The sequence below is a fragment of the Dromaius novaehollandiae genome, chromosome 1, assembly GCF_036370855.1.
Source record: "Dromaius novaehollandiae isolate bDroNov1 chromosome 1, bDroNov1.hap1, whole genome shotgun sequence".
NCBI classification, from domain to species: domain Eukaryota; kingdom Metazoa; phylum Chordata; class Aves; order Casuariiformes; family Dromaiidae; genus Dromaius; species Dromaius novaehollandiae.
Window position 1 is genome coordinate 26484670 of NC_088098.1, and position 13650 is coordinate 26498319.

General features: G+C 39.9%; 1 protein-coding gene across 1 annotated transcript; it reads right to left on the reverse strand.

Annotated features, from left to right (window-relative positions):
- Nucleotides 1–495: 495 nt before the first annotated feature.
- Nucleotides 496–13409, reverse strand: IFRD1 (interferon related developmental regulator 1). Its single transcript, XM_026117717.2, has 12 exons — nt 13223–13409; nt 10559–10663; nt 9477–9558; nt 8951–9075; nt 8471–8628; nt 7176–7226; nt 6909–7087; nt 6652–6760; nt 4846–4980; nt 3349–3477; nt 2104–2199; nt 496–1193 (listed from the first exon to the last, which is right to left on the reverse strand). The coding sequence occupies exons 1-12, from the start codon at nt 13266–13268 to the stop codon at nt 1104–1106; spliced, it is 1305 nt and encodes a 434-aa protein (XP_025973502.2). The 5' UTR covers nt 13269–13409; the 3' UTR covers nt 496–1103.
- Between the last annotated feature and the right edge of the window lie 241 nt (nt 13410–13650).

Here is a 13650-nt window from a genome sequence, read left to right on the forward strand (position 1 = left end):
TAGATCATCCTCTCTAAGAAATATTATTGCTAGTTATTGGCATATTGCTAGTTATTGGCACATTCCAGTCATCTGGAGACTAAAACCGAGGGTACAAGAGAAGTTTCCACGATGATGAAACAGGATGTCTGCAGTGTCTCCTGTAGGATAAAGGGACAAGGTGTTTCACATACCAGATTTGAGAAACGTTTAACTCAATCCACAAATTTCTGACCATTTATAACACAAATTGCTGTCACAAATCAAGGGTAGGCTGAAGTGCAGACCACCATAAGTAAAAAAAGTGTGTGTGTGTGCGCGTGTGTGCACACCTTACAAAAAGAGTAAGATACAGTTTCATGTAGCATTTGTTAAAGAATTGATAGTAACTCAGTCATATCTGACTGGGCAAATAAGTGTAGTTTTGCAAGAGATAAATGCATCAGTTTTAACCCTTAGGTTTTTCTAGCATTTCAGCTTTTCATTCAGGTAGTAATTACATTTAGACAGACAGAAAACAGTGAGAAAGATTTTTATTCCAAAACTTTAATATCCAGCTTCAGAACACATGAACCTTGCTTTTATCTTACATTGAGGCAAGTACTGTCATTTACTACTTCACTATAAGCGAAGGTAATTGAACTTCATAGTCCCGTTCAGTATAAAGTCATACTACGTAGAATTTTCTCCATTCGTCTACCAGTTAAGAGCTAAAAAAGTTACTAAAATAATTTCACATGAACAAGTTTCATTCCATATTAATACACCGCTACCAAAAACACTTGGTCAAATTAAATTAATTTTCCTTAATACAAATTAAGGAATCAAATCCGACCCATGGCAATTCAATACATTTATCCACACCATTAACAGCTGAGTTACAATATATTCAAGTTTTGAACAAGTTGCATATAAGTGTTACAATTTACCCTAGCACCCAATCTTACCAATCTATATACAATATATATGCAACTAAGCGACAACATGCATTATATTTACAGATATTATACATTATCCCAGTGCACAAGTGCAAGCTGTGACTACATAAAGTTTAAAAACTCATTTAAAAGTTACAAATATACTTAAATTATGCAAGCCTTAAAATTGCACATCACAAAAAAGATCTAGAAAAATTCACCCACATCTGCTCTTTTATCACGACATTTACTTCTAGCCTTTGTCCGAGCCTTGAATGCTGCAGAGTTGTACAAGTGCTACAAAATAAAAGGAGAAATTAATCGCAATGTTCAAAAGGCTTATGTTCCAGAAATTTTTTTTTTTTTTTTTTTTTTGCATCATCTAAGAAACAGCTGAACATATCATCTTTATAGAACTTGGTAGACCTTGTGAAGTTTACAGTATTACATAAGCTTTGCACCAAGGGCAAATAAATTTTAAGCTACATCCATTTAAAGGAAATTTGCACAGTTATTTATAGAAGTCAGTTTTGAGCATCATACAGACACAATATAAATTAAGCCTGATTAAGAGCTGGATAGTACCATTCAACAGTTAGTTCATACAATATTCTTCCTTAGGGCACTCAAATTCACTGGGACTGTAAACTATCCAGTCTGTTCACTTACAAGGGTATCTTTCTTCCTGTAGGTGTTTTATACTCTACATCAAAGGTCTTGATAACAAAAAGATTTGGAGGAATCAAATGACTCAGTGCACACTGTCAGTATGAACATGGGATGATTATATTCACAACCAACAGAATAAAAGCATTCTGGTATGTGTTCTGCATCAGAGAACTCTGGACACTGTCTTTGTAAAGATTTGGTCACTATGATTTCCTGAACGTCTCCATCCAAAAACCTACAGCTCTGACAAGAGACCAAGTTTCACACATATGGAGCAGGAATTGGATACAGTCAGCAATCAAGTCTCAACACTGACCCCCCTGGAAGAAAAGCAGTAGCAGAAAGGTGACCCATGGAAGTGCCAAAAATAAGAGCTGACAGAGACAATACAAGTCAGGTTTAGTTTCATTCAGGACAATACAGGACACTGTCAGAATTAAGATGACAGCTTCTGAAATGCATGCCTTGAATACTGTTTAATTCAGGAGAAACATTAGTACATTAAGTGAACAAAATATAATGAGGTGCAATAACCTACCCTTTCAAAACGTGGTATCTTCATTGTTTTAAGAGTTGCAGCATCTAGCATTACTGGCGGACCAAGCTCAAACACATTCCGAAGAAACTCATTTGACTGAATAACGAGAAACACATGAAATAATCAGTTTTCATTTTGATTAGCCTCCAGAGATGACTACTATCAAATATCAAGAAGCATTCAATAATAAGTAATAGTAGCAGTTTGACATGACTCCCAATATAATTTGTTATTAAGCCAGGAAACATGTCTTCTTTGACTCAGAGTAAGGCTAAGAACTGCCCTCTTAAGGAAACAGAGACAGCCACCCCATTTATTTTGTTTGCCCCAGCATGTGAGATACTGTTCTGTTACATCCTTTACACAAGATGTTCTGTTACATCCTTTACACAAGATCAGGCAGCTGGACCCAGATCCATATGGTTTCACAACTCACTAACTTTTAGACATCTGGTTCTAAAAGTAGTAGTTGAAAAAGCTGTTACATGCCTAGGCTCCCTTAGACATGCAGGGACACAATTCAAACTAGACTGAAGGTTTTACTTCAGTGATTATTACAGTATTAGGGGAGCACATACTCCTAGGTTACAGTTCCTGCTTCCAATACATATTTAACCAGATGACTAGTGAATAAGAGTTCCCAGAGGAGAGATGAAGACTTATTACCACCCTTCTCAAATGCTGTCATCACTGGGCTGCACTCACGCTCATTATTTTTGACTCAAACTTTGCATTCCTTCTTACAAGCTTGAACAGAAAGGGTGGAGCACATCCAGCTTTACAGCAGCCAGATGACTACAGCATTCTGCTTGGAGAGCATGATGATTCAGAAAAAAAGCTGGAGCTAAGGAGATACTCAACCTGAGCTTTTTATTTCTTGAAGAACCCCACCACCTGCTAATGCAGGGCACTCAAGCTACAAATTGGAGCCAGCTCACCAGGACAGTTCTTCTAGCTCAGCCTAATTCCCCCTCTTCACTTTTTTCCTCTCAGAGTACACATCTTGGACAAAGCTGACATGGCTTTTACTTTGCCAAACTGAAGTAGGTGTAAAAATGTTTTAAGACAAACTTTTATTAAGTGCTGTCTTTAATGCTACTAATGCAAAAATGATTATTTAAACTCCACTAATGATTTCACATTTATAGTCTTAATTACTACCAAGAGACTGAACAGGGAAGAAGCCGACTCCTGTTAAGATAGTCTGAGCATGTAACAAACAGCATGTTTCAAACAGCAGCTCACCTGCAAATGATATTGCATCCCTGACCCCAGAATCTCCTTGAAGGTATCATAGGTTTGTTTTTTAACCCAGCAGTCAATATACATGCGCTCTGGTCCAAATTTAACCGTCTCTGTAGGAAAGTCACGCTCCTATCCAAAATTAAAGGAAGCAATATATATGGTTTTAATTTAAAATAATCCTATGCATTAGGATCTGCACACATCTTAAGAGCTTTGATTAATATTGTTAATCGAAATAAAGGAAATAATATTTCAAAACACCAAAACCTCCCAGCTAACATAACACACATACTAAAGATCATATTTGTTCATAAGCTGGTATATACCTTAAGTTAAATCTCATCCCCAAGAGTTGAAGTTGACATTCTTGAGGTCAGAAGGTGTTAAGATCAGCACAAACACATACCTTTTTCATCTTGAACTTGACTACAAGAATTGGACTTAATCTCCAGAAAAAAAATCAGTTTTGAGTACAAGATTCACCCTTCAGTCAGTTTGTCAGCCTAATTTAACACTTTCAAGTGCTGTATTCTGAAGCAAGCTACATTTGGGACAATGGAATGTAATAAGTGTTCATGACTCATTTTTTACAGGGCAAGTCTCAAAGGTGAATTCACATCACTCCAAGGCCTTCTCTTTAGCTTCTCCAAGATGTTAAACTGTTCTAACTGTCAGCTAGTATTTAGTTACTCTCATCCATATGACAAGATAAAAATTAAGTATCTGACAAATCAAGAAACTAGTTCATTCAGTAAGATAATGAATAATCCAGTAATGCAACAAGAGTTTGACTTTGTCTTACAGCAGCTTTGCTAGAGAGAAGTCATGCCATCATCCAATCTTATAAAGTACTGATTTTTTTTTTTTTTTTTTTAAACTGGTCTGTTAATCTGGATGTGGAGAAGCACAAGATTACTGCACAAACATTAAGACAGCAGGGAAAGGCGGGGGGGGGGGCAGAAAAAAACCCCACACAAATAGTTCTTCAGCCCTGATAAGAACTGCGATTTGGAAACACATCTTACTATCAACAAGATACTACCAAGTTGCTTTTTGTTTATTTTGCACAGCAGTTCAGTGGAAGTTTTTACAAGTAAGCCTTTTCACAAAATTCAGGAAGCTAATTTGGATGTCATACAAAGTCTTGTACGAAATAAGCCTGAGTATGGTTAAAAAACAAAAAAAAGCAGGGAGAATTTACTATTTATACTGTAATGTTTGGACTTCAAGTATTCTTCGATGTCAAAGTTTGGACTAGAGGAAAATAAAGTTTGACTTCTTAAATGTTTGCTCTATATTCATAAAAGTGCAGTTATATTTAAAGTAAAGGCAGGATTAGTAACCAGAATAATCTGAAGTCTCATTTCTTTAAAGTAGATTTTTTAATTCTGCTGCCTTAACAGAAACAGTAGTTCTATACAAATGTGTGAAAGTCTCTCTCATATTACACGCTACATATTTACAATCTACGTAGTCAAAGACAGACATAAGAATCACCTCAACAGCTCGTAAAACATCTCTGAAGACTGATCGCTGCTTTCTTTTATCTACTTTGGCTCGGTGCTTGTTTCCATCAGTAGCTAGAGCTCTTAGTTTCTCTGTTAGAAGTTCCATATCTTCATAAAAGAAATCCTAGTCCAAAAAAGAACAGTTTTCAGTTTCTGGACTTAACATCCCACCCTGCAAGTTGCAGAACTGATCTCTCTTCAAACTCTGGGCATATAGACCTCTACAACTTAGTGATCTTTCATTTTGATATTTAAAGAGATAAGGTGAGTGACTTTCTGTAGTTCTAACTGCAGTATGCTTAAGTCGGTAAGAATCAAGTCACCAGGATCCATTTACCCAAGACGGATACTCTCAGCTCTATGCGGACAGTCAGAGCCACGTGAAACACAGTAGAGCTCCCTCAGTGCACATATATACCTGTCAGTCTGTTCTGCTCCGTAATTCCAAGCCGCTCAAACTGCCTAACTGATCTGTTGAACCTTGCTGTCAGTCCTGTTGACAACCTGAGAGCATTTTGAGAGAACAAGCTGGTAATTAGCACAGAATTCATGCCTTTGGAGATGGTTGAGAGACACCATTAGACTGACAGTAAAAAATATCTAGTCATCAGTTTTGTATGGGGTGGTAAATTAGAAAGCATTTGTTTTAAAAGCGTGTAAACAGAATTAGTTTAACCAGAGGTTTTGAGCAACTACAGTCTTATTCTTTAAGGCAGCTTAAGTTTTTAGTCACTTGCAGTCAGTTTGACCAAGTGAAGGATCAAGTTGTGGGATCATTTTCCTTTCTTTCAAAGTTGGCTTCCATAGCCAAGACTCAAATCCCTACTGTTTAAAAATTAAACAGAAGTCTCAGCATATTGTTTCAAATTATGCAATGTTAGCATGTTGTGTATCCTGACTCAGTTGGAGTTATCCTTTCATTTTGGACAGTGTTCTGGCAAAGCACAGAAGCCTTGATCAAGCTACGAGCCATTCAGGCAGCTCTCAAACTGTGCCATGGATAAGTGGTGACTACTTTCTTCAGTGCTGTCAAGAAAACAGTTCAGAAATTAGTAAGACATAATAGAGATTGTAAAGTCAAGTTTGGCTGTGTATGAGGTAATATCAAGAAGCTTTTTTTATCTGACTCAAAAGCAAACCCCAATAAATCTCACTAAACATAGCAAGACTGGTATTTGTACATACATTAACTCCCTTCAAAATTCCTCCCTTTTAAATTACAATGGGCTCTAAAATAGTCACAAATGCTGTGAAAGTGTCATGCAATATTACTTAGCCAATCCTTCTAGAGATACCCAAATAAGGACACTGAAAAAACAATGCTAAAAGCCACCATGGTTTCTACTCAAGGGTATTAGCTCTGAGAGGAGGATCATGCACATTGGCAGTGACTGGAACTTGTCTCTGGAAAACTGAAGTATCTAATGAATGCTCCAAGTACAGTAGTGTTCTGTCTTGAAACATCTCTAAGAAAGTATTTTCTTTTTAAAAAGTTGGTGTTGGATTTAGACATTACAGCTCACACACTACACTTCTAGTATGCCCTGAAGTATCATTTAATGTTTTATTAGATTGGCCATGTTTTGTACCATTTAAGTTAGTGTGAAAACATTAACAAGTCACTGTGAAACTTTGCCATGCCCAATTAAATTGAAGCAGTCTCCCTACAAAGAACATACCCAGTGGATTAGCTGTCACTTGTTGAGATCAGGGATGCTACATGACACAGGTTGAGAATTTATCTTGTCATCACCCCAATGCAGGAAAATTTAACTGCTGACTGACTTATACTTACAGCATCTGTTTCACGTGCCAGTTCAAACAGAAGAGCTAGTGTTTCTCCAGCAGCTATTCTCATGTTGACATCATCACAAGACAGCAGACTTGGAAGCTTATATAAGTGCCTAAAAGAGTTAGCCACATTTAATTAACCTGTAAATTTTGTTGATGCCGCTTCACTGAATTAAAAAACACACAAAACAAACAAAAAAACCCACACACACAACACACACACACACAATCACTACATTTGCTTTCCAGAAAGCTACTCACATTTCAATTTTTTTCTTCACTTCATTCATTGGACAAATGGTCAACAACAGTGTCCATGCTAAAAGAGCACCGATGTGAAGAACAGTATTATGTGTACTCGATACACCATTAGTGTCCCTGTCTCGCTGATAAGCTTTTGTGAAGATATTTTCAAGGCATTCCATAGTAGAGTACAGTTCCTGAACAGGAAAAAATCCCAAGGTCATGGACATGGCTGAAGATTTACATATTTTCATACTGTTGATTAAATATAAATGTTATCCTTACCGTAATGTCATCAGTGACAATGAAACAGCAAATCCCTAAGCAGGTTGCACACTAGGCACAGGAGAAAAGAATGTCAGTATTTGACATTAATAATTACGTAGACAAAATTCCTAGGCTTGAACCTTTGATATTTAACAGCTGGAGTAATGGACACCTGAGATTAAGACCTCAGCAGAATAAAACTATTCATCACTGTTTAATGCAGGTACTTCATAATAGTTACCTTTCAGTTTGTCTACTCTCAGGATAATTTTATTACACAGGCTACTCAGGCATTTGCTTTTCATGCAGTATTATTTAATTCAACTTAAAAAGCCCTTCCAAAAAGCCACACGGAGCATTCTTTTCACGTAAGTTTAAATCCCACTAGCAATCACTAGCAGAAACTATGCCGATAAATAACAACAGACAATTGATACTTATTCACAGCTGTGGGAAATATTTCTCCCTTTCTCTGCCCAGGATTACAAATTAAATGGCATCAAAACCACTGACTTCAACAGCCTTTCTTGGAACTTTCCAGCTTTTACTGGAAGGACCTATATGTCCCTTTCCTACTCCCCTGTGTTCTGTTCCCAGTGTCTTCTGGCTGTTGGAAGTGACATTCATGCTAATCACACAACAATCCAAGCTACACTTAAACAGGCTAGGACAAACTTTAATAGTTTTTAAGAAGCAATCACTGTTCAACTAATAAAACTTCCTCTTACAGCTGGCAATATCTGTTGCAACATAGCTTGAATACAATAGGAAAAGTAACTAACTATATACAGGTAAATGTGAGGGGAAGAATTCAGAAGTTCTAAACAAAATTCTTTTCAAAGGCTTTAAACTGACTTCAGTTAGCATTTTAGCATATACTGATGGTATACCCAAAAACAGTCAGTGGAAAAACTTTATTATGCTTTTCTATAGCACTTCAACAGTGTCGCCCAAGAACAAAGTTAACAGCATGCCATGAAAGAACTCACAACCTGTAAAGCTGTCCCACAGCCCTCAGAACTGGGGTAAGGAGACTGCAGTATAGTGAGAGTTAAAATGCTTTACAAAAATACTAGATTTAACAGCTCGACTGAACTTCCCAGGTTGAAGGTAAGAATGACATTTAACTTTTAGGTTCTGTATGAAGCTTTTCAAACCAGTGCTAACTGCTATGCCTCACTGGTAAGTTACATCAATGCTACTAGTTTACATGAGTGTAGTAACCTTAGTTCTGTATTACACAACAGTGAGATAGTTTAAAATTGTCCTCTGTCCCTTCCTGGCAAGCAAAACAGTTAATTTTTTACACTTACAGCCTGTCTAGCTTGGATACTGGCTGCTCCATCACAAACAATCTTCTTCAGAACTGGTCCAAGGGTCTTAAATATCTCTTCACTTTCAATTCCTGACCCCAGCTGCACACACAGAAGACATGCCAGTCCTGCAGCTGCACACTGTTCATCACTCTTACCTAGATGTTAACATACTGTGATGAGTGATCACCTTGTATATTCCTTCACAGAACTTTAAAGTTGTAAGTTTGAAGACTTGAAAGTGGAAATTCAGCAAGAAATACACCTTCCCTCATTTTTATTACAGGTTAAAAGAAGGTATAGACAGGATATAATTTCAGTTAATTTTCTATGTCAGTTAAAAAAGTGTGACACCTAATTAAAAGAAAAGTTGCTAACATAACTAATCTATTATGTGCTCTAAAAAAGGAAGTCTTAATTCCTCTTAAACAATGAGCCATTTCATAGGCATTATTTTCTAAGAGCAAGCGTGTTAATTACCTTTCTTTATACAGCGTTCAATACTATCAGTTAGTGTCATTCTCCTTTCCATGATAAATTCATATAAGATTTTAGAAGAAAAAGCGTTTTTCAGACTTTCAAGAGCTGCTTGTCTTGTCTTTGCACTGTTGGAAGAGAGAAGACTACTTTTTGAAATCAATTCCAGTTAAAGCTCAGCATTTGTTTTTATAGTAATCTACCCTTGTCTAGTCCCAGATGAGTAACACACTCCTAAGAAAATCAAGGTTGCAGCCTACACACATGCCTGCTTATGCATTGCAAAGCTCATGATAGCACACCAGCTTAGAAATAAAGTCACTTCTTCAAGTTATTAGGAGAGGAAAGCCTTATTCTCACTTATTCAAAAATGTGGTGGAAGGAGAAAGGTCTTTTCAAATCCAGAAGTAAAAGCAAGTCTCCCCAGCATGAAATAATTGAAAAGAAATTAGAACTTGTAAAATTACATGTAGACATATCAGAAGAAGCAAGCAAACATGAGAATGCGTTTTCTCAAAATATACTATACCTCTTGTCCAATGTAAGATCAATAAATCCCTTCAGTTTGTATTCTAAGTCTTCTTGAGTTGCTTCTTCATCCACTTCAGGCCCTAACGCATAAAGAAAAATTTAATCGTACTGATACAAGACATTTTATTAGCATGTAGACTAGTATCTGACACTAAAGCTTTTTAATATTTATCTAAGAAAATAACATCACAGACAATAGCAACAGTATTGTTCAGTGTTACAGCAAGAAAATGTTGTTCAGCCTATGACAATTAACTGCCCCTTAAAAATACTTTAAAAAAACCTCAGAGATGTGCTGTTTCTATACCTGCTTCTTACATGCGCTGAGAAGCAATGCAGAACCTAGCCAGGTGTTAGATAAATCTTGATATAACTGACAAGCCATCAACCAATCCACTCAGCAAAATATTTTCATCCAGTCCACTATACTACCCATGCCTGGAGTACTCACTGTTCACGAACAGAGTGCCACCTGAACAGGCTGTCCTATCCAACATTCATAGCTGTCTCTGCAACAGCAGCTAAGTTAAGAACTGCAAGTATTCAGTGAAGTCTCCCACCCTTATCCCCCTGTGGCAGTAACAGGCTGTCAGGTCCCCTCCCCACAACAGACTGACATTTGGCAACTGCCCAGGTTGCAAAGATGGAAGACGAGATAGCCTGCTGCTTCCACAGAGGAGTTTCCTGAAGTACAAATCTAGTTCAAAACCAGCAGACATGACTCACCCCATCTCAAATCCTTTTGCAGTTACTATTACCTCCACTACATGGTATCAAAATCAGTGTTTTGTAATGCATCTTAAAATTCTTTTTGTCTCTACAAGTCAGCATTGAATAACTGAAAGAAGCCTAATAATTTTAAGAGACGCTCATGAAATCTGAAGCATGTTCTTACCATATGTACTTCAAATATAAAAACATACATACTAGATTAACAGTCATATATTGATTAACAGAAAGCCATTATTTTACACCTAAAGGATTTTTACAGTCCAATATTTAAAAAGAGATGTAATGCTGTGCTTAAAATCAGATTTTATGTTTTCAACAACATGAACAGATCAAAATTATAGAATATACCATCCTCAGTGAAGCTAGCAGGATCACTGAAACCACTGCAGTGGCTCATAGTTTCAATTGATGCATCTTCATCACTAAAAGGCTGCACATTTCTGGGCTGACCACCTTAAAGAAAGATATGAATACAATAGTTTGGTCATTTTCACAGAGAAAAGGAAGATCTGAATTCCAGGAGTAGACCCCTCCCACCCGATTCACTCTGCCTGACCAGGCACAGATCACCATTTCCTTTCTCTGTCAGTTCCTTTACTCCCACCTGTTCTGATGACTCCACTTCCCAGCTCCATTCTAGAAGATCTTTTGTGACAGTGATGGTAGGGAGGAACTCACCTAGTTTTCTAAGTATTGGTAGACTAATTCTTTAAAAATAGCTTTATGTTAATTTAACCATTAGAGCCAGCTACCTAAAGACTGTACAGCAGATTTTTTTAATTTGGGGGACTTCGAAAGCCAGCATAAATTACATATTTAAGCAAATATACAATGCACACAGTTCAATGCACAATGGACTGGACTAAGTGTAGTATATGCATCATCAGCACCATCCAATCCTATGCTCTCATCAATCCTTCTAGCCTTCAATCTTAACACTGTAGGCAAGTGTTACCAAAGGCAGTCTGTAACATTACCTCAGTTTTAATATACTGAATTACAACCACAAACCAAAACATCACATGCTCTGACAGGAAAAAGTTTTCCTCTTAACACTGGGGGAGGGAAGGGGGTTAGAGAAATTAGAGAATGTGACTGTGAACACTCATAGCCTAAATATCCTAGGAATTCAGTACGCAAAGCACAATTCAAAAACTACATGCTGCTCATGGAACATTGCAAGTAGTAGGATTTAACTACACAGAAATGTTTCTAGAATGAGTGTACAAGAGGAGTGAGGGAAAGACTAAGGTGCAAAGGATTGCTGCAGACATGCTGTGCAAAGCTACTGATTCCTACTGCTATGTAACCTGCATCAAGAACAACCAGTGCCTTCAAACCCCATTTCTCCTTCCTAAGCTTTTGGTAGACCTTCTGAATAGGTTTCTGTATATCAAATTAAAACAGTTGCGTAGAAAGACCTCCATTTCATTTATTTCAACAGCTACCAGTCACAGCAGCAATCAAATACTGCCAACAAGACATTCTGAGTGGCCTCTTTTCAAGAATTTCAGTCTTTTTTGATGACAATAGCATTTTTTCCACTAACGCTCATCTCCAGAATTTTTCATTCCTTTATCTTTTCCTATATTTATCCCTGTATCTTATTTATAAATATTATATAAATAAAAAGGAATAATTATTTATTCCTGTACCTTACTGTTATTGTGTTAAGAGCTGGGGATGTTTTGACCTGTTTTTTTGTTTTGTTTTCTTTTTTTAATATAACTGTCTTATCCTCACCCTTAATTTGGGTCTACCAAAATAAGAGAATAGTCTTATATGGTATTTCTCCACAGCTCCCAAATTTTGTTACAGAACTCAGAATTCCACTCTTCCATTTTAATTTTGTAGTACAATTGATTCTAAATTATTTAAGAAGCCAGGGCACCATGCTAACCAGCTTCAGGAAGGCTTCCTGACTACCAAGAAACCAAAGTGTTTTTATCTAGGCAGAATCAACCTTGTGTTGATCACTGTCCAAGTGTTTTCTACAACTTGGAAGTAAGGTCCAATAAATTAAATAAACACTTCAGAGTTTTTGAAGCTCTTGGCCATAAAACCATCTATTTGAACCACTCACCATGCTCTCCACATTTTCTGTAGTTACAAAGACAACACTGCCCAACGTGTGGCCTGAGAAACTGGGACCCTGGAGCCCTGGCATGACCACCTTTGTGCTTCTAATGTTGTCATGTGGGGAGCTTCAACAGGAAAGTGGCAACAAGGACAGGCAGCTCAGCACAAGCTAAAACTACAGCAGCTGCAGAAAGACTCAGTGAACTGCTCACCTCCTAAATATTTGACTATAAGAGGGGCAGAAGCTGCTCCCAGCTGCTATAGCCCAAAGTGAAATTTCGCACCACCCAACAAAATCGCATCCCTTCCGGGCTGCCACGTGTCACGCCGCGACCGCCTCTCATTTTCCGCACAAATTCTGGATCGGTATTTGCTGATAAACTGACGAGTCTTCATTTTCCGACCCCCCTTTTAGTCTAAGGCGGCCTTTCAAACACACCCCACGCCGCGGTGGTGAGTGACGCCGCGCCCGCCCTGACGACGGCCGCGGCCGCGCTCCCCTCACGCCGAGCGGCCTGCGGCGCCCCGGGCGCGGCCGGCCCTCCCCGCGCATGCGCGCCGGCAGCGTGAGCTGGCGGTTTCGGAGCCAGGCTCCTGCCAGCAGCGGCCTCCAGCCAGCGCCCGGCTCCGGCCCGGCGCCGCAGCGGGGGCCCCGCCGGCCCCGCCTGTCTGCCCGGCCGCCTTCCCATGCGCCGTGGCGGGCTCCGCACGTCCCCAGCGCGGAGTCGGGGCGCCGCCAGACAGGGCAGCGGCCCAACCCGCCAAGGCCGCCTTCTCTGGGGGCGCGCGGCACCACGGGAAACGTAGTCTCCCGCCGCCGCGGCCTCGGCAGGCGCCAACGGGCCGCGCCGCGGCCCCCGACTACGCGCCCCACAAGCCCCGCGAGCCGCGCATGCACGCCGCGCCTCCAGCCGGCCCCGGCCGCGCTCTCACCGGCTCCGCGCTGGTGGTTGCTCCCCCGCTTCTTGGACTTGGGCATGGTCGCAGCGCGCTTGGCTCGGTTCCCTCGGTTCCTCTCCGGGTCTTGGTCTCTCCGCTCCCCCCCGCCCGGGTATCAGCGACAATCAGCCGATGGAAGAGCAGGATCGCTTTTTACTACAACGTCTCTGCGAGGCTGACTTCCCGGACCGAGGCAGCGGAGGTGATTGGCGAAAGCAGGCGAAGGACGAATCGGTGGCGAAGGCAGAAATCCCCGTGAAGGCCCGTGAGCGGAATCGATGCATCTTTCTCCTCTCAGACACCTGGAGCTAAAGGCGCAGAGGAGGCGCCGGCGCGGCTTTTATGGCCAGCCGGGCTGGGGGGCAGGGCCTAGCGACGGGCCCTTGCGGCAGCCAATGGCCGGGCGCTGCGACAGGGAGCGG

Excerpts from the sequence above, each read along its gene's own strand:
- IFRD1 (XM_026117717.2), bottom strand. The coding sequence starts at position 13,268 with ATGCCCAAGTCCAAGAAGCGGGGGAGCAACCACCAGCGCGGAGCCG. Across the intron at positions 10,664-13,222 it reads CAACCACCAGCGCGGAGCCG|GTGGTCAGCCCAGAAATGTG; the intron begins GTGAGAGCGCGG and ends TCTTTCTTTAAG. Across the intron at positions 8,629-8,950 it reads TGAACGCTGTATAAAGAAAG|GTAAGAGTGATGAACAGTGT; the intron begins GTAATTAACACG and ends GTTAACATCTAG.